The sequence below is a fragment of the Meles meles genome, chromosome 1 (assembly GCF_922984935.1).
Source record: "Meles meles chromosome 1, mMelMel3.1 paternal haplotype, whole genome shotgun sequence".
NCBI classification, from domain to species: domain Eukaryota; kingdom Metazoa; phylum Chordata; class Mammalia; order Carnivora; family Mustelidae; genus Meles; species Meles meles.
This window is the reverse complement of record NC_060066.1, coordinates 206,209,040-206,229,801: the sequence shown is the minus strand read 5'-3', so window position 1 is coordinate 206,229,801 and position 20,762 is coordinate 206,209,040. Positions and strand designations below refer to the sequence as shown.

Below are 20,762 nucleotides of genomic sequence, written 5' to 3'. Positions count from 1 at the left end.
GTGAGGCCCTGGCTCTGTGCCCCAATGGAGAGTGTGGCTGGCCAGTGGGCAGGTGCTGGGCAGCACTGCCATGAGAAGTGACGAAGGTCAGGTACAACTCACTAGCTGAATGACCTAGGTCAGGTCACTTAATCTCCTGGGCCTCAGTTGCTTCCTCTGTAAAATGGGTATGGTCACAGTCCCCGCCTGGCAGGAGTAAATGAATTAATAAAGAGAGGATTTAGAACTATACCTTGCACGTGGAGGGCCCTCTACATAACCATTCCCCCGCTCAGCCACAGGGTAGAGGGATGCGCTCCAGGAGAGAACCCTTGAGTCCGGGTCTGGGTCGGTCCCCCAGGCAGCCTCTCCCTCCTCCTTACTGAAAGGTATTTATGACACAACCTGGCACGGGCACAGTAGAAAGACACTCGCTCCCAGCTCTGGTCTCCTGGTTTCATAGACTTTTTGTACAGACACAAAGAGTTGTGGAGTAAGATGGCAGAGACCGGTACATAACCAGCTTGCATGGCAGTTCCACGGGTAGGTGCCCAAGGTCCGGAGTAGGTGAGAAGTAGTACACCCTTGTGGAGAGGGTGACAGTGGTTTGGGCAGGCCCAGGCACCATGCCTGGGGAGCACTGGAGACATCCACCTCTAGCCACCCCCACCAGTCTGAGGACTGGGCCCACCAGCCACACTGGCCTGGATCCGCCATGAAAGGCAGACCCAAGGCTGAGAGGAGAGGGGTCACTCAGGTGAACCCAAACACCCCAACCGCCCCTCTCCCAAGAAGTCAAAGAAGGGCTCTCAGGAGCTGGAGGCCAGGGAGAGAACTCAGTGACTTACAGCAGCAGCTCTGTAAGCTGGGCTCCCAGGACGCAGGGGGCACAGACTTGGCCTGGCCCTCAGGGACCTCCCAGAAACACAGTACTGACTCCAGGAATGGCTCACTTCTGTCTCGTTCGTCCACCCACGAATGCTGCCCGAGCACCTAGCATGGGCCAGGCCCTGGTGGGCATTGGGGACACCACAGTGCACAGGAAGGACCAAAGCTGTGTCCTCTCAGTGCTCCCACTCTAGGCTGAGGGACAGACACCACAGAACCAGGTGCCCACAGTAACTCCAGGGCCACCAGCCCAGGAGAAGATCAAAGGAGCGGGCTAGAGAGTGGCCACAGGCAAGGAGGGCCTCTCTGAGGAGGTGACATTGGAGTGAGTCCTGGAGGGGAGAAGAAGAATGAAGGGAACATCCAGGGCGAGAAAATGCCGCTGAGTAAAGTGGCCCAGCTGCAGAATCCAAGGACCTCCCTTAGCCGCAGGGACAGGGCAGCAGTGTGAGGAAGGAAGGAAAGCTGGAACAAGATGAAGCCGGATGAGGGGCCCAGGGAAGAAAGCCGGAGGGAGATGCAAAGGGGGTAAAGCATGAAAGCCTGGTAGGCGAGAAGTGCCGATTCTGGTTTAAACCCCAGCTCTGTCCCATCGTGCTGTTTGACCCTGGGCAAGCGCCTTGCTGTCTCTGTGCCCCTATCTGTAACATGGGTGTAGTGACAGAACCACCTAGACATTTGTTGGGAGAAGTCAACGTGTTCATTATCAAGTTCCTGAGCCCTTGCTCCAAACCCTGACTCACCAGTCTCCGTGATTACTAATCCTGGGTCTCCAGGATTGCTAATCCTGGCTTCCCCCGTGGTGCCCCTTCCCTTCCTTTCTCGCTACACTCCCTCAGACCAGTTGTCACTGACTTCCAGATTTCAGAGAGCAGCCTCGCCTACGAGAAACACAAAGCAAAAGAGGCCATAGAGCAGGAAAAGAAGAAGGTGCAAGATCTGGAGAACTACATCACCAAGCAGAAGGAGGTGAGAGTCTCAGAGAGGGGCAAACATGGAGGTGCCCAGTGCGGTTAAGAGCAGGGCTCTGGAGACAGGTGGTCTGGGTTCGAATCCCACCTCTGCCGCTTTCTGCCCGTGCGACCTAAGGCAGGTGTCTTACCATCTCTGTGCCTGTGTTTTCCTGCTTATGAAATCCAGGTGATGCCCGTAGGTCAGCCTCATTGAGTGGTGAGGCTTGATTGCTAACAAGCTCATAAAACACATAGGAAAGTGTCCAGAGTCAGTGAATGCTCTGTGTGTTGCCATTATTATTATTATTATTATTTTTATTATTTTATTATTACTGTGAGCTCACAACTGGGAAGTGGAGGGCACAACCGAACACCACACTGTCCCCTCCTCTTCCTACTATCCTTAGACAGTGCACGGCCTCAGCTGCCTGGGGTCGCAGAAGGGATGTCAGGAGGTGGACACCTGAATTTCTCATCACCCGGACAGCAGCGTCTCCACCAGAACTTGTCCCCATGGGTGTCGTGACCTGCCCAGTCAAACTGCATTTGCAGTTGTTCCTGGGAGGAGCAGACACCATAGGAGCACAGGCTGTTGTATGGGACTCTGTCTTCAGCACCTCTGCATTGTAGGACAGAATTCACTCCTCCTGGGTCCCAGCAGTACAAAGGACACACACACGCAATGGCTCATATCACAAAAGTCAAGGCAAGGGATCAAATGCACCCTGACAACAGGGGGTTGAACTTCAATGCAGGTAAATACAATTTCAGAGGACCCTGAAGACCAGATGGGACGAAAAAGCTCTTTGCATGTATTCCCATCAGTCTTAGATCATTTTTTTTAAAAAAGCAAGATTCTCAAACATTAGCATGCACAGAGTCCCTTGGAGGAGGGGCGGTGTTCATATCAAGTACCTGTGCAGGTGAGGTCAGTGGCCAGGTGAGGTGGAGAGAATGGTGTGTGTCCAATGCAGGGGTGGCGGCAGGGGGACTGCAGACAGTCCAGCAAAGACCTTGGCAGTGGGACTGTGTCAGCCTGAGCAGGGAGCGAGGTCAAGCTGTTGTCAGCAGCTGTGCCCAGAGGGTCCCTTATACAGACGGCCCGGGGGTAGGGTCTTGAGGCACAGGCTCCTGTATGGTGCAGGGGACTCTGTGCCCAACTAAGTATGAGCATAGAAGCAGGTCTCTGCCTCTGGAGAGGGTGGGATTTTAATTAGGAGGTCCGGAAGCCCAGTGGCCGCATGGTTAGGACTGGGCCCTGGTGTGGTGGTGTGACCTCTGTACATTATTCGTCCTCATACTGCCTCGGTGACGGCTGCCATGTCCTCACCTGCAGAATGCAGCTTGCTGGGCTCACGCTCTGGGGCTCTGCTGATGAGATGCCCTGACGCACTCGGTGCCTGGTGCCCAGTGCGCGTGTCGCAAGCATTTAAAGAGGCGTCAGTATCATCATTATTTTCAGCTGTGACGCGCCAAGCAGCACAGAATCCCACAGGGCAGGCGGAAGGGAGCAGCCTCTTACGACGGGCAGGGTTGGGGCTGGACCATCTTAGCAGACTTGGCATCAGGCAAATGCCAAACTCGTGCAGGGAGGTGAGTCAGAGCCCGGGTGGGGCGGGTGGCCTGTGCAGAACAGGGCAAGGGGATTGGCAGCCACGGACACTGGGCTCCAACCGCCGGGCTGCTGGAAAGACCATCTTTTTCTCCAGGACCACGCAGCCCCAAAGCCTCATCCTACCCGCCAGCACCGCATTCCCTAGCATAATTTTCATTTTTCTTTTTGCCAAATAATGTATGTTCACTCAAGAAAATGTAAAAGATACAGACCAGCAAGAAGAGGAACGTGTAAATTTCCATAGTTCCAATCTCCCAAAATAGCCGATATTTACATTTCAGATCATATCTCTTCAGGCCCCTGTCTGTGCACACACGCATATACTTAAAATATGTGTCTGTGAACTCTGTGTTTGTATGGGAGCGTCCCCTCAAGGATTCCAAGCTGCAAATTGAGTTTTCCAACCGCCCTGCTCCATGTACCTCCTGGGGCTTGTGTGGGTGAGGCTGGTCCTCAGTCCCCACCTCCACGTCACCGGACCTGAGGGCTTCATGTACTCAGTTCCAAACTGTCCCAGACATCAGTTTTTGGACCCAAGCCTTTGAAGGCTGGAGAGAGCCTGAAGCCACGGGCATGGCAGGTCCCGCTGGGACAGGAGGCCTCTCCCCTCTACTTTGCCTCTCCTGCCCCACCTCCCGAGAAGCCAGGTACTTCCCAACAGAAGGAAGGCTGCATTCCAGCTTGGCTTAGTGCCAAACGCCTTGACCTGAACATTCACCAGCACGTCACTTCCCGAACACAACCCCGAAATCCTGAACAACGAATAATGCTCTCTTTTATGCGGTGACTAACCAGACATGACCTTCAGTTTCTCAGCGCTGTGGCTGGCAGGCCAAGATGCCCACCCTCTCTCCCGTGAGCGTCCTGTTCCCTGAGCCCTTGCTCCAAACCCTGACTCACCAGTCTCCGTGATTACTAATCCTGGGTCTCCAGGATTGCTAATCCTGGCTTCCCCCGTGGTGCCCCTTCCCTTCCTTTCTCGCTACACTCCCTCAGACCAGTTGTCACTGACTTCCAGATTTCAGAGAGCAGCCTCGCCTACGAGAAACACAAAGCAAAAGAGGCCATAGAGCAGGAAAAGAAGAAGGTGCAAGATCTGGAGAACTACATCACCAAGCAGAAGGAGGTGAGAGTCTCAGAGAGGGGCAAACATGGAGGTGCCCAGTGCGGTTAAGAGCAGGGCTCTGGAGACAGGTGGTCTGGGTTCGAATCCCACCTCTGCCGCTTTCTGCCCGTGCGACCTAAGGCAGGTGTCTTACCATCTCTGTGCCTGTGTTTTCCTGCTTATGAAATCCAGGTGATGCCAGTAGGTCAGCCTCATTGAGTGGTGAGGCTTGATTGCTAACAAGCTCATAAAACACATAGGAAAGTGTCCAGAGTCAGTGAATGCTCTGTGTGCTGCCTGCCGTTATTATCATCATTATTATTATTATTACTGTGAGCTCACAACTGGGAAGTGGAGGGCACAACCGAACACCACACCGTCCCCCTCTCTCCCTACTATCCTTGGACTGTGTGGCCTCAGCTGCCTGGGGTCACAGGGGATGTCAGGAGGTGGACGCCTGAATTTCTCATCACCCGGACAGCAGCGTCTCCACCAGAACTTGTCCCCAGGGATATCATGACCTGCCCAGTCAAACTGCATTTGCAGTTGTTCCTGGGAGGAGCAGACACCATGGGAGCACAGGCTGTTGTACGGGACCCTGTCTTCGGCACCTCTGCATTGTAGGAGAGAATTCACTCCTCCTGGGTCCCAGCAGTACAAGGGACACACACACATACAATGGCTCATATCACAAAAGTCAAGGCAAGGGCTCAAATGTACAACCTGACAGCAGGGGGTTAAACTTCAATGCAGGTAAATAAAATTTCAGAGGACTCTGAAGACCAGATGGGACGAAAAAGCTCTTTGCATGTATTCCCATCAATCTTAGATCATTTTCTTTAAAGCAAGATTCTCAAACATTAGCATGCATAGAGTCCCTTGGAGCAGGGGTGGTGGGGCGGTATGTAAATGCCCATTTCCCAGACCTCACCCCCAAAGATTCAGATTCACGGTCTATGGGACAGACTCAGCAATCTACATCTTTAACCAGCAGCCCACGTGGCTTGGAACACTGCTGCCCCAGAGAGATGAGCGTCAGTAAACCAGGTCTGCATTATGGATCAGCCCCAAGCACCGCTTTCTCAGAAGGGCCTTGACCAGCTGGAGCATGCCGGGAGAAGGCAGATCGGAGTCGGAGCTGGGGGACATGATGCTGGGCTTGTCAGCCGAGGCCGGCACACCAAGGGAGGGCGAGCCAATGCTGCGGGTCCACGTAGCCCCAAGGGCACAATCTGTTCACACACAGCCTTGTTCCCCCAAATAATTCACTGTGGATCTTCCATAAAATACTTCAGTCAGGGGCAGGAGGAATGGAGACATTAACATTTTTTTTAAAGATTTTATTTATTTATTTGACAGAGATCGCAAGTAGGCAGGGAGACAGAGAGGAGGAAGCAGGCTCTCCGCGGAGCAAAGAGCCCGATGCGGGGCTCGATCCCAGAACCCTGGGATCATGACCTGAGCCGAAAGCAGAGGCTTTAACCCACTGAGCCACCCAGGTGCCCCGACAACATTTTTAAAGTGGAGTTGTCAGGACATCGAATGGATCAGGGATGAGAATAATGCGCCCCCCCCCCCCAAAAAAAGTGTATCGGTGAAATCAGCGGTCAGTTTTCACTCTAACGGTTACAGTGAAAGGGAGGGCTCAGGTGGCTACGCAGCTCTGCAGAGGAAATGAACCGATGGGTGGCTGGTGGCTAGCCCCTTTCCCATCCCAACCCAGAGAGAATCCCTCCTGCGGATCATCAGAGAGAGGGCTCTGTTATGCACTCAACACCCTCAACAGCCTCAGGGAAAACAGCGGTGACATCAGAGCGCAAGGTCTCGTGACAGCCCTGGGGCATCACACCAGACAAGGAGAAATGAGGACCCCCCTCCCAGAAAGTCCCCATGTACCGGGAAAGACCGAGGAAGGACAAGGTCAAGGAACCCCCTGCCCCAGACAGAGTTGCTTATTCACAGGCTGTTTTACTCCTCTGCATGGAAGAGCAATGGGTGTAAGAGAAGAGGAGAGCGGGGAGAAGAAAAATGCATCCAGGCCTGGGGGCACAGTCAACTTTGGTGTCCTGTCTTTGAGTCAGCTCGGCTGAGCTGCTGGCAAGGAGCGAAGACCCCAGGCAGTGCGTTCTGACCTTGGGCAGCTTCATGGCCATCAAAGAAAAAGTTTGTTTGCTGTGGATTCTCTGGGACAGCTGGAGGGTTCCGCTGGGTGCTGCAGGTGACAGGCGTCTCCATGGGATGCCTGCCAGCGTCCCCGGGTGGGGGGCACCTCCTCTGGCCAGGGCTGCACACAGTCTGCACCAGGATTTCTCAGCAGCCACGGTGACGTGAAGGCCCCGAAATAGAACCAGATGGACTTCAGTGGTGATGCACCGAGAACGAAGCGGCGCCCAGGTGAGGCTTACAGGAAGTGAGTGACGAAATGGGTTTTTCTCATATTTAAATAATCCGTTTCCCTTCCCAATTATAAAAGGAGCAACCATTTACAGGAAATCGCTGGGAAGAAGATAAAAAACTGCCCTTGATTTCCACTGAGCAGAGTTACCCCTGGTGACATTTTGCTCTGCTTCCTCCCAGACCATCTACGCGTTGATCCTTATTACAGACGTCAGCAAACCTGCGTTTATGACCGTGATTGACCCCGTTCCACTGTGCACACGGACCTGGATGCTATATTTTAACCGAATACATTACCAAAACGTCTCCACGGCATGCAGTGTTCTTCCATGACCTGCCCTGGACGGCTGGCTGACTTTGGCCCGGCTTTGCACCGCGTTGGGTGGACCCCAATTCGTTGACCTGTCGCCTATGCTTGGGCCCTGAGGCTGTTTCTCACTCAAGTTAAAAACGCTTGACTGGGGCGCCTGGGTGGCTCAGTGGATTAAGCCGCTGCCTTCGGCTCAGGTCATGATCTCAGGGTCCTGGGATCGAGCCCCGCATCGGGCTCTCTGCTCTGCAGGGAGCCTGCTTCCTCCTCTCTCTCTGCCTGCCTCTCTGCCTACTTGTGATCTCTCTCTGTGTCAAATAAATAAATAAAATCTTTAAAAAAAAAAAAAAAAAAAAAAAACGCTTGACTGGACAGCCCCGCATATCAGTTCTTGTGAAAGTGTGCGGTTTACGTCCTTAGGACGGATTCCCAAAAGTGGCATCACTGGATCATGGTGTAAACATGTTTGGCCTCTTGACACATGTTCCCAAATGAGCCTCCAAAAAAGGTCATACCAGTTTACCCTGCCAGCAGCCGGGGCTGAGAAGACCCAGCACTACATCTCATGGACTACTATTTTACATCAGATAAAATAATGTTTGTGAAAAGCCCTCATACGGTGTGATTCCAAGTCTGTGACGTTCTGGAAAAGGCGGAACTTTGGAGACAGAAGGCATGGGGTTGGTGGGGGCGAGGGAGGACTGCATGGAGCATAGGGGATTTTCAGGGCAGTGAAATTAATCTGCAGGATACTAGAAGGGTGGAAACATGCCATTGTACGTTTGCTCAGACCTGTCGAGTGTACAGCGCTGAGTGAACCCTAGCGTAACTGCGGACTTCTAGTGACTGTGGTATGTCAGTGCATGGTTACCAGCTGGAGCAAAGGTGTCGGGTGCGGGATGTTGACGATGGGGGCTCTTCCGTTGTGGGGGGAGAGAGCAAATAAGAGAGCTCTGTATTCTCTCAATTTTGCTGTGAGCCCAAAACCGCTCTTTCAAAATAAATCAGGTAGAGGCGCCTGGCTGGCTCAGACGGTTATGCGTCTGCCTTCAGGTCATGATCCCAGGGTCCTGGGATCAAGTCCCACATCCGGGCCCCTACTCAGCAGGAGACTGCTTCTCCCTGTGCCCCTCCACACTCCACCCCGCTCATGCATGCGCGTGCTCTCTCACTCGCTCAAATAAATAATCTTTAAAAAAAAATAAATAAAAGTCAAGTAAGTAAAGAAAGTTCATGAAGCCCCAACCCAAGACCAGTCACAAAGCTTCTATTCTGTATGGTCTGAGGAGGGGCTCCTGGAGGAGAGTAGAATCTGGGGAGTCGAGGGCTGGCAAGTAGATCCAGGAGGAGGGACAAAGTGCTCAAGGTCGACCTTGCTGCAGCCCAGAGAGAAGAGGGGAGGCCTTCCCGCCGAAGCCAGAGAGGGATGCAGGGAAGAGTGCTGAAGGCAGATCCTGGGGCGAAAGGGTGAAGGACCTCGGCACATTTATCCTGGAAGATAGATTTAGAGAGAGACATGACAGCCCTCCTCAAATATTTAAAGGGCTGCCTCATAAAAGAGAAACAAAACTTACTCGCTGCACTCCAGGTGACAGAACTGAGCTCAGAGACCGGAAATCACAAGGAGACAGCCTCAGCTGGAGAGAAAAGAGAGCTCTATGACAACTGGAACCTTCCAGAGAAAGCAGGGACTTTGTGCTGAAAAAGGGACATTAACAGAATAGAATTCACCTCCTCTCTGAAAACGGGGGGCCAGGATGGGGACAGCTAGGGTAAATATTTATTCCCAAATTTCTGTTAACCTGATGTTTGCTGTTTGTCCAGGAAATAGACTTAAAAGTGCAAAAAGAAGGCGTTTTAAATAATAAATTAAATGATGCACTGGCCATCGTAGAAGAGACTCAGAAAAGCAAGACGGCCGAGAGCCTAAGAGCAGAGAACCTCAGCAAGAAATTAAATGAAACGTTAGCTGAACTGGAAACCACCAAGACAAAAATGGTGAGTTGGTGCCTTCCGGGGACAGGAGAGTCTTTCCCTCAATGAAGGATCACAATGCTGGGAGGACTCTCAGCCTGGCTGCTGCTAGTGCCCCAGGCTGGATCACCCTTTCTCGTGCACAGCCGTCCTGTGTATCGCAGGGTGCATAACATCGCCCAGGTCTCTACCTGCTCGGTGCTGGTAGCATCCTCCCTCCACACGTGTCAGCCCACGGTGTCTTCAGATTTCGCCAAATGTCCTTTCGGGGGCAAAATCACCCTCTATGGAGAAGCACTGGTCTCAAAGGAAAGGCAAACAGAGGCTACAGTGCCCTCTCTCCAGGCATTCTAAGATGTTGTAATACAGGATCCTTATGGGATCAGACTGAAGGACTGAGCAGCCCCAGACCTTGGTAATCAGTGACTATTCCGCAGACTATAAGATAATGTTTTAAAATTTTAGCTCGGCATTCAAGGCCCTCCACCATCAGGGCTCAGTACTGCACACATTTATCATCCATACATTCAACCAACAGGTCTGTGGGCAAGGGCGTCATGAGGACTCATCTGGCCGAAATGGACAAAGTGAATGTGAGAGGGACTGGAGTTGGAGAGGCCAGCTTGGGCTGTGGCACATGGTGGCTGTGTCTACAGCCCGAGTCATAAGGAGCTGCAGACTCAGGGTGGCACAGGAGTGGGCAGGAAGGAGTGGCCGTAGGGACAGACACAGGAGAAATGGCAGGACTTGATAACTGATGGATGGGACATGGGCACCAAGGAGAGGGAGGGGCTGGGCTTCGAGCCGGGGCACCCAGGGTGTGGATGGCCTGTGGGTGACATGGTGACAGGAATATCGAGGTCAGAGTGGCTCTTACTGGGGAGGGTCTGTCTTCGGGGGAAAGAATTCAGACTGAGGTGAGGGTGGGGCAGCAAAGTCCAAATGTGCCCCAAACTTTTGGTGGTCCAGTAGATTTGGGGGAGAAAGCAAGATAAGACTTCTCAGTGTAGAGGAGGCTTGATCACTAAAACGGTGTGTGTGCCTGAGTTTCAGGATCGGGGGCTGCGGCCCGACATGTCAGCCAGGAGTAAGGAGCAGGAGTCAGTGTCAGAGAGCCGGGAAGGAGTGGCCGGAGAAGCAGGAGGGGAGCAAGGATGAGGCATTGAGAAGCCCCAAGAAGAGCCTCAGGAAGGACAGGGCGGCTGCGGGAAGGGGTCCAGCTCCCCTCTTGGTCATGATCAGGAATTTTCACTTTTAAGAAATAGAAATTTGGGGTGACTGGGTAGCTTAGTCGGTTAAGCATACGACTCTCGATCTCAGCTCAGTCTTGATCTCAGGGTCATGATTTCAGGCCCCATGTTGCCCTTCAAGCTGGACATGGTGCTTACTTTAAAAAATAAAAAAGAAATTAAAGAAAGAAATGCAAATTCATTCTCTTTTTCTTATTCTTTTTTTTTTTTTTCCTTTTTCTTATTCTTTAAGTCAACAAATACTTACTGAACATTTAGGTCTAGATGCTGTGGCAGGATGTAGGCACTGGGGCTGCGGGTACATTGGTAAATAAGGAGAAGTAAGTTTCTGCTCTGCTGGAGCTCCCATTCTAGTGGGAATGGGAAATAAAGAAATAAGATCGTTCAGATGGTGATAAGCACGTCATGGAAAAAGAAAGCAGAAGACGGAATAGAAAGTGTCTCAGTCTGCTCCTCTAGACAGGCAGTCCAGGAAGGACTTCTCTCAGGGGGTGACGTTGGACTTGAGACATGAAACACGAGAAGGAGTTAGCCATGCAAGGAGCTGGGGGGAGGAGAGTACCGGGCAGAGGGAACAGCACATGCAAAGGCCCTGAGGTGGGTCCGAGTTCCATGCCTGTGGGTGCAAAGGGGACACACTGATATTGTCACCTTTGGCATCATGCCCGGCTCCCGAGACCGCACTAATGACTTCCCTGCTTCCCCAGCTCGTCATGGAGGAGCGGATACAGCTGCAACAGCAGACAGTGAAGGCCCTGCAGGAGGAACACAACTCCCAGAAACACGGATTTGAAACAGAGATCAGGGAATATAAGGAGCAAATCAAACAGCACTCCCAGACGATCGTGAGCCTCGAAGAAAGACTCCAAAAGGTGACCGAGCACCATAAAAAAATTGAAGGAGAGATTGCAACATTGAAGGACAGCGACCCAGGTCGGTCCAAAGAGAAGCTGCAGAAATCATAGCGTTCAGGGCAGGTTCTGATTATCCCGTGGGTCCCCAGAGGCTGATGATGGGCCAGAAAAGGCCGCACCTTGCTTGATTGCTCCATTTTTCCCTGGGACACCATTTTCTTCCCATTACACAACAAGGTTAGGGGCCCTCGAGGCCCAGGTTAGACAGAGGTCACAACAACCGGACGGGATGTCCTTTGTGCCAAGCCAGTGAGCCAGCAGAGACGCACAGGCTGCCAGGCTGCCGAGGGGCGACAAAGCGGCATGCCACTGAGTGTCTTTTCCACGTGAAAACATCCCGTGCAGGGCCTTTCTTTTTGCCCTCTGGAGTTTGCGACGTTGTCTAACAGCTTTTCATAACCAGCTGTAAAAAGAAATCCAAAAGGGGCTAAGAAAAGAACTCAGGGTTGTGAGCCCACACTCAGCCTAAATGACCAAGGCGACGCTATGTACCGCAGAGATGCTGAGCTCTTGGGGAAGAGTTCTGAAAGTTGAGGTCTCTGGCCAGGGTTGCTCAGCCGCGGCATCCTGAATGCCAGCAGCACTCCCCACCCCGGTGTGACTACCAGAAACATCTGCAGACATTGCCAGGTGTCCCCTTGGGGGTAGGGGGGCAAACTCAGCCCTGATTGAGAACCATGGTCCTGCTGGCGGGGCCCACTTCATGCTTTCATTCACTCGTCACTCTTTGTTGAGCATCGGTTAGGTCCCAAGCTTATTCTAGGCACTGGGGATTCCGTATGGACAGGACAGGCAGGGTCCCTGCTGTTCATCAAATGATGGCCCCGACAGGTGACCCAGGAGGAAGACTGGTGGCCCAGGTGGCCCAGGCATGGAGCGAGACTCAGTTTCCCAGAACTGCCAGGTTCTGTCCCTCCAATGCCCCTTTCCTCCCCTATAAGTGGAGTTCATGATCCCTTGTTCATTGAGTAGCTGGAAAGATTTCATGAGCTCATGCATAGGGGGTCCCATCCTGTCCCACAGAACCCATGGTGGGACTCATTAGGCAGAGAGGGTGGCAGGGTGTAGGGAGGGTGGCTAAGTTGGAAGAGACGCAGGTGTGTTTATAAGCCCCAGGGAAGGAGAGCAGTGGTTGCTTGAAAACTATAATGACACTCACGGGCTCCTCTGATTCAGCCCAGGAGGAGGTAATGCAGCGAGAACCCCCACCGACGCCTCCAGTGGACAGCAGTGTCAAAGACGAAGTGTGTGACACCTTGATGTGAGTACCTGAGGGGTGTGTGCACACCGGGCCAGAGACCACCCGCCCCCGGCCCCCACTTCTGGCCACGTCCTTGGAACCTGAAAAAAAGGAGTCGAGTCGGGGGTCTTCTCGCTGTCATCTGAATTTCTCTATCCTCTAGAAGGTCACGATGGTATCATGGAAAGATCTGGGTGGCTCTTTGTTCAGACACCAACTCAGCCCCTTGCAGGTGTGTGGCTCTGGGCAAGTCACATCCCCCTTGGTGCACCTTAACTCAGTCGCTTGTGAAGTAAGCCACTATTTGTCATTGCTCAGCCTCAGACTGAACCCAGCTGGGATCCTCTGTCTTATCTCCCTGTAATTTTTTTTTTTTTTTTTGACATGGAAATGAATTTTTGCTTTGAGAATTTTTAAAGAGCGTGCTTCTCCCCCTTGCTGGGACTGGTATCCCGAGGCCCCCCACTGAAGGAGGAGCACGTTGCGATTCTAACTGGCCCCTTCCAGGCATTAGGGACATCCCAGGGCCTGAGGTGAACTGACTTGGCCTGTCTTTATGAGTTTCAGAGGGGATCTGCTGACCGCTCAGAAGGAAATCCTATCTCAGCAGGAGGTCATCATGAAGTTAAGGAAAAACCTCACAGAAGCTCACAACCGAATGTCAGATCTGAGAGGTTTGTATGATTGCCTGCTTCTCTTGACTTCCTGACCTGCTTCGAGAAAGGAAAGAACAGGCTTAAGAAAGCTTAGCGTTAAGAATCCTGCTGACCTGCTTTCCTGGGTGGTCACAGCATTGGAGCATTTGTACCTCCGTCAGCAAGACAGATGCCTGATCGGGGGCCACGGGGACCATTCTCAGAGGGCTCAGACCTCTGCGTTGAAATGCAACTTTCTTTTTTGGGAAAAATCCCCTTTTGCCTCAGAGGATTTGCCTCTGGAGGCAAAGTCTGGGAGGGAGGGCACAAAGCCCAGCACCCCCCATCTCTGGGACCTAGAAAAAGGTACCCTCTCCTCGCCTCCCCTTCCTCTGGTATAAAACCACCCACAACACGCCGGCTTCCTAGAGCTGGCTGGACAAAGCAGCCACCTACACTGGGGACCAAAGACCACGAACCAGTCTAGCTGAAGATTTCCACTTTGCTCTTTTTCTCTGCTCCCGACCCAACCCTGTCCTTTTGTTTCTGCCTCCCCTCTTTTGTTTCTCAGAGCCATCTTCCCCTTCCCAATCCCAGCCTCCATCAAGCCAAAAGGCACAGGCAGGCAGAAGTCAGGAGACAGAACTCGGTTTGGGGAAGTCGAGGGAGGGTGAGGAGACTTCTCTTGTCCCCATCTCAACCCCTGTGCACCCCCAAACCTTCAGCGGTATTTGCTCCCCCATGGCTGTACTCTCAATGCCCCCAGGACATTTATGGCTGAATTTTTCAAAGAGTGATTGTTTTCTTTTTTTTCTTTTTTTTTTTTTAAGATTTTATCTATTTATTTGACAGAAAGAGACAGCGAGAGAGGGAGAAGCAGGCTCCCCGCTGAGCAGGGAGCCCAATGCGGGACTCGATCCCAGAACCCCAGGATCATGACCCAAGCCGAAGGCAGACAATTAACGACTGAGCCACCCAGGCTCCCCAAAGAGTGCTTGTTTTCATACTAAAGCATGAGAAAGTGGAGCAGAGAGGCTAGCGGGTCCAGTTCTAGAATTGGGAGACATTGGACCCGATTCCTGATCTGCTATTTTTTTTAGCCCCACGAGTTTCGGCAAGTGCCTTTACATCTCCAAGCCTGTTTCTGCCTCTGGGAAGTGGGGGCGTGGCCAGTAGCTCACCTGTAGGGTTGCTGTGAAAATTTGGGGTGACACAGGTGTCTCTGTTTGGGTTTTGCCAGAGGCTGACCCTGAAGTCATGCTGCTCCTGCCGGCAGTGTAAGTGAGAGGTGATCCCGGGAACTAGCAGCAGTGGGAATGGACCAGAGGCAGGAAAGGGACGAAGGCAAAGAGAGCTGTGTTGTCAGGCAGGGGCAGAGCGGGCAGCTGGAGCTGAATTCTGCAGGGGTGAGGGAACCGGGTTGTGAATTCCAGTCTCACCTGTCTCAGGTGGAGGCTGATGCACCTGGCAGACCCAGGAGCACAGCAGACCCCAGAGGCCATAGAAAGAATGCCCTTGGGCAAATAGACCTGGAGGCAGACAGCGGAAGGTCAACCAGGGAGCCCCGAAATGCCACAGATGCAGAGGCAGGGCCCTGACAGCTTCTGGAATGCCGGGGTCAGGCAGAGATTTGCTGTCGTTTGCTAAGATGCAGGAAGATCCCCATGGCTGTCACTAACGCCGCCCACCACCATGAGAATTCCTGGAGGGGGGACCCACCGCATGGTTCTTGTAGGCCTGGCCGATCGGCTATGGTCCTGGCAAAGCCTGGAGGCAGGACACCCCCCCCCCACCACGCCACACCAGCTTTCCTTCTCTCCCAGGGGAGCTTAATGAAAAGCAGAAGATGGAACTGGAACGGAACGTGGCGCTGGTCCAGCAGCAAAGCAGCGAGCTGAGAGCGCTCAGGGAAAAGATGGCGCAGCTGACCGGCCTGGTGGAAAGGAAGGACAGGGAGCTGGAAGTCCTCAAGGAGACGCTCAGGTGTGTGGGAAGGCCCTCCTGGTGTAGGGAGCCCAGACACCCCCGAGTGCCCAGGGAGCCTCACACATGGAGGTCACTGGGTAAATGTTGAAGGGATGGATGGATGGATGGATGGATCAAGGGATGAATGGATGGATGGACGGACGGATGGATGGACGGATGGACGCCATGTGTTTCATTTATCATTTAAAACAGAGTTTGCTTAGTTCTGTGCCTCTCAAGCATTCCTGCCAAGTATTCCAGAGGACAGGTCTCAGCTTAATGCCCCTTCTTCAGGGAGCCCGTCATCACTTACCCTCACCAAACACAGCCACGGGCTCCTACACTGCCCGGGGTCTCTCAGCCCCTACACTCCAACACTCTCACACAGCCAGGCTGCTGTGGCCTGTTTAGCTGTCTGCCTTCCCTGCAAGGACCCCCATAGAGACCGTGCCTGCTGTTAACTCCCTAGCAATCACACAGTGCCTGGCAGGCCTGGATAGAACTTTGTAAATATTGACTGAACAAATGTATAAACTGGGGTAAAAGAAGTCAGCTTAAAATAAATGTGAAATTTCATTGTCATTCCATGGATTAGGCTAAAAACTGTATGTGACTTTGCCGTTTCATCCACAACTTATCCTTATTTTGACATAAGAGGAATGTTTTCTCCAAGAAAGGTTGAGTAAAATCCACATCTTGTGACTACCCTGTAGTTCATATGCCTCATGGCTTCTGGCCAAGACAGATTCACATAGTGGTTAAAGACACAGGCTGCCCGGATTCAAAGCCAGCCACCTTCCCGTGCAAGCTCCATGACCACGGGCAAATTGCTTGTGTCGCTTCCTTGCCTGTAAAATGAGGCAAGGAGAACCCCCAGCTCACAGGACTGTGATGAGAAATAGAAGGGTTAGAGTGTTAGAAAGAACAGACACAGTAGATACCCCAGTAAATGCCCAGCAGGTGACCCGCAGACTTACTGTGGGAACAAGGGTGGACAGGTGTCTGCTGCCCTGGCCATGATTTCAGAAGTCCCCTGAAACTTAAGTACTCTAGAAATCTGTGGGCAGGAGGACTTGAAGACCGGAAGGCTTCAGTGACCTATACAAATGGAGTTCCTTTTTCTGTTCTGCCAGTGGTTCCAAAGGTCACTTGTGGTTCCTGGAACCTCAGGCTGCCAGCCATTCTGCTGGCCAGTGACTCATCTTCTCTCCCCCAGGGCCTCCCAAGAGAAACACAGGATCCAGCTGTACAGGGAGAAGGAACAGAAGCCCAGGAACACGGCCAAGATGTGTGACATCTCAGTGCAGATAGAACCGGTCCACACGGAGATTCTCCTGAGCAGTCAAGAGGTGAGCCCTGCTGGGGCCTGGCGTTAAAAAAGAGCCTGACGGTGCCTGTCTTTGCTTCTGAAAATATTTTCATTCTAAGTTCCAAAAATGTGGCTTACTTATGGGAAATGTACACCCTAACAGCGGTAGTACCCCCCCCCCCCCACACAGCCACTGGAGGTCATGGCTATCGGCAGTTCAGCCGATGCACCAGCAGTCCTTTCCCCACAAAGACTGCCCACCCTCCTCACACAGGCGTGACCCTGCAGTGTGCGAAGGTCAGCCTCCGCTCCAGGCCGCCTGGGTTCCATCCCTGGGTGGGACTCTTGCACCCAGAAACGCTAACCCCAGGGAGGTAATTTTATGCCGGCTGGCTTGTCGGGGAAAGTAGGAGTCATGACAGCCACCACCACGTGGGGTTGTAGAGAGATAAATTTTATTTATGCACAAAACACACACAGCCTATATAAGCATGTTTATTCAATGGAACTTTTTGCAAAATAATGGTATTAAGCCATGTATATTCTGCAACCTGTTTTTTTCCCGCTGAACACTGTATAAAAGCCATCTTCTTCAGTAAGAATAAAAGAGCCATTCTGTTCTTTTAATTGGGTGCATAGAATTTCACTGCATTCCCTCTTGTCCACGCCGGGTTCCCCGTTGATGGACATTGATGATGCTGTGTCTCATGCTGTTATAGCTAATGTCCTTGTGGGTGTGTATGTAGAACAGATTCCCGGGTGTGAAAATGCTGGGTCCAGAGCGCATCCCAAATTGTGCATGATAGAGCCAGACTATCTCTATCTTCCCAAAGAACTGTACCAGTTCTGCTCCATGTCTCTCTTGCGGTGGCTCCTCTCGGGGTGCATGCCCAGAAGCCTTTGCACACCTGGATGTCTCGACTGCATGGAACCCAGGGAGCGTGTCTCCGAGTGAGAACAGCCTTCACCACGCTGCCCCCGAAGGTGGCCCTCCCACTCTGCCCTGCAGCGGGGGCTGTGATGCCTCCTGTTGTCCCAGGAAGGCTGACTGCGGGGGGCAGTGGTTCCTCGAGGCCTCCGCTTTCCTGGAGTCCAGGGACATCCTTTTCCTCTTTGCTTTATGAAACTGGAGAACAGGGCATTTCAGTAATGGGCTTTGGATTTTCACTTGGAAACAGGGCCAAATGTGTCAGCTTGCCTTCCTGCTTTCTCAAAGATGCCATTCCTCTGCCAAACAGCAGTGAGCCAGGGCCGCACACAGCTTGAATGAGAGGGCTCGGCAGCCCAGCCAGCTGTCCTTGGCACCATCACTGCCCAGAGCACCTTCACAGAAGCTGAAGGTGCTCAGAGCAGCCCCAGTGGTCTCGAGCCCTGCGTTCTGCGGGGCCAGGAGTGAGGCTCGCTCCTGCCTCAGACCTGTCGGATTCCCAAGCTCTCTGCGGAGGACCCAGCCCATACTTGTTCACTCGTCCAAGAACCACTGAGTGTCTGCCGTATGCCAGGCCCTGGGCTGGGCACAGAGGAGGCTGCAGAGGGCTCCTGCTCACACCAGACTCCCTCCAGCTCTGCACGAGTTTGCTAGAACGGACTGTCCACGGGACGCCGAGATTATAGTTTCCCTATGAGGCGGCATTAACAGGAGAGGATGGGGGAGGGAGGCTGCAAGATAAAAGGAAAAAAGCATTTGTTCTTTCTCAGATCGGCTTTCCAAACTCAGGCCACTTCCTGCTTCCTAAGCCAGAGTGGGTCAGAGGACTTCAGAGTTGTATGAGAAAGAATCTCCATTTTCTTCTCTAAATAAACAAATTCCCAGAAGAGCCATGAGTAAGGGTCACATCAAGCTCAGGCATACTCCACAGACAGAATAAAGGCCGTCACCGAGCCTCGGGGCTGTGGCTGCCCCACCCACGGGTCAGTAGACCCTCCCCTCCCCTCCTCACTCTTACACACACACACACACACACACACACACACACACACACTCCAGGGCAAACATACATCCTCAAAGACAGCAGGGTCAGTGTAGAATCAACCCGAGAAGAGTGGACCAGCCACAGAGACTATCAGCAGGTTGAAGACAGTGTCGGGGTCAAGTGAGGTCCTACTGAATGCAGCCACGGGTGGAACACCCCCTTCTTTTTGCTGCTGAGCCCTGGTCCCAGCCAGAAAGCTGGAACAAGCTCCTTCCCACTCCTGTTTCTGACCTCATTTCATTCAGGCTCCATAATTGCTAACCATCTACTAAGCTCGGGCACAGTGTGGGCCCTGGGAACACCACAGTCTCCAATGGAGACAAAAGACTTGGCTCTCACAGAGCCCATGTGACACATAGAGTCTATTACTGGGCTTCAGGGGGCCCTGAACCTCCACAATCTGTATGCAAATTTTTAAAATATGTATTTGAGAGAGAGAGAGCAGCGGGGAGGGGCAGAGGGAGAGGAAAAGAGAGAATCCTCATGCAGACTCCGTACTGAGTGAGGATCCCGATGCAGGGCACAGTCCCAGGACCCTGAGATCATGACCTGAGCCAAAATCAAGAGTCAGACACTCAACCGAGTCACCAGACACCCTTGTATGCAAATTTTTGTGAGTCTGGGAATTTTTCCCAAAGTTGGAATCTTCCATTCTTCTAAATCTGAAAGGTGGACATGACCCTTAAAAGATAGAGAAGACCTCTCCTTGTCTATGCCCTTCATGAGCTCTATGCTAGCTCTGTGCCTGGTGGCCGGCATATTGGAGAGTGCAAGAAGTGGAACCCGCCCCTCATCCCGGAAAGTTCTGCTGGACAGTAGAACCTCCGGAAGTCTCAAAGGAAGGTCTTCCTTTATCCAGACCAACCGGGAGCCAATCTATCAAATTCCCCCTAGCAAATATTAAAGAAGCATCCTTGTTGGCAGTCAAGAAGAAAGTACCATGTGTTCTTATCTAAAAATGCCCCTCCTGGAGCAGAATTTGACGTGATTATTCTGAGACAAGACCCAAATGACAACAAATGGAAACCCAAGCTTAGAAGAATATTAGAAGAAAATATAAAACACCGGGAGGGAACTCAGAGAGGGGTTTTATTCATAGATACGCTAAGTAGGTAAGAGAGTTGGAAATCTTCCTAGATGTGACTTTATATTTGAAATGAAAAATTTAAATTCCTTCTGCGCTGACTCCTCTTACAGTAGCTTCCAAGGTACTAAGTGACAGGGTCTCTGCTAGTCATGAGTTGTACGTGTTTCTTGGAATATAAGGGAGAGAGAGATTCTGACCCCTAACAAAGCTGTCCTCTGCACCATTCTGGCTACAGGAACAATCCTTCAGTGATCTAGGGGCCAAGTGCAAAGGGTCCCGACATGAGGAAATCATTCAGCATCAGAAAAAGGCCTTGTCTGAACTGCGTGCACGAATTAAGGAGCTCGAGAAGGCCTGCTCATCAAGTAAGTGCTCTCCCTGCTGGTCTCCCTCTCCCTGCTCAGATCCCTGAGCCCCAGGCTCTAGAGGTCACTCTGGGCACTGACACCTGGCCAGGACCACCGTCTTCTATCCCATCACTTCATAACTGAAAGGACGTTGTAATACAAGGAAAGATGGCAGGCATGATCTCAGAGTCAAGGGCAAGCCTTGATCTTAAATAAATGGGATTTCATGAAAAACTCACTACATTGTCCTTTTTCTTATTTCGCTGTGGCCTGGTGGGAACTTTGTCATGGACTAACAGTGCAAGGATCAGCCTTGGGGAACCTCCTAGAATACTCCGTTTAGAAGGGATGGCATTCTCAAGACACTGCACCTGCTGCTGGGCTAGGACCAAGAAGCCGGGGTTCAAGTTCCATCCTTGTTCCTGTGGCTGAGAGTTCACCCTCCATGTCTCGACACTGGCTCCTGAGAGGCCCAACCGCCTACTAGCTATGTGTGACCTTGGACAAGCCATTCCCCTGTCCAGGCCTATTTCTCACCTGCCAAGGGAGGGTGGTGGAGATCAGCGCTGGCCTGCAGGAAGGTCCAGTAAACAGCATCTGTGACTTTTTTCTTAAGATTTTATTTATTTAAGAGGGGTGGGGCGTATGAACTGGGGTGAGGGGAGAGGCAGAGGGAAAGGGAGCAGCAGACTCCCTGCTGAGCGGGGACCCCCCCCCCAGCATGGGGCTCGATCCCAGGACCCTGATCATGACGTGAGCTGAAGTCAGAAGCTTAACCCACTGAGCCACCCAGGCGCCCCAGCAGCTGTGATTATTACATG

At 52.3% G+C, this 20,762-nt stretch overlaps 1 protein-coding gene across 1 annotated transcript in view; it reads left to right on the top strand.

Annotated features, from left to right (window-relative positions):
• Positions 1-20,762, top strand: part of FHAD1 (forkhead associated phosphopeptide binding domain 1) — a 125,638-nt gene that overhangs the window by 88,706 nt on the left and 16,170 nt on the right. The window contains exons 19-27 of the mRNA XM_045979202.1: positions 1,729-1,836; positions 4,454-4,561; positions 9,072-9,245; positions 11,179-11,404; positions 12,562-12,646; positions 13,193-13,299; positions 15,084-15,243; positions 16,442-16,574; positions 19,830-19,959. Of these exons, the coding sequence (XP_045835158.1) occupies positions 1,729-1,836; positions 4,454-4,561; positions 9,072-9,245; positions 11,179-11,404; positions 12,562-12,646; positions 13,193-13,299; positions 15,084-15,243; positions 16,442-16,574; positions 19,830-19,959 (1,231 nt within the window). The remainder of the gene's footprint in view (positions 1-1,728; positions 1,837-4,453; positions 4,562-9,071; positions 9,246-11,178; positions 11,405-12,561; positions 12,647-13,192; positions 13,300-15,083; positions 15,244-16,441; positions 16,575-19,829; positions 19,960-20,762) is intronic.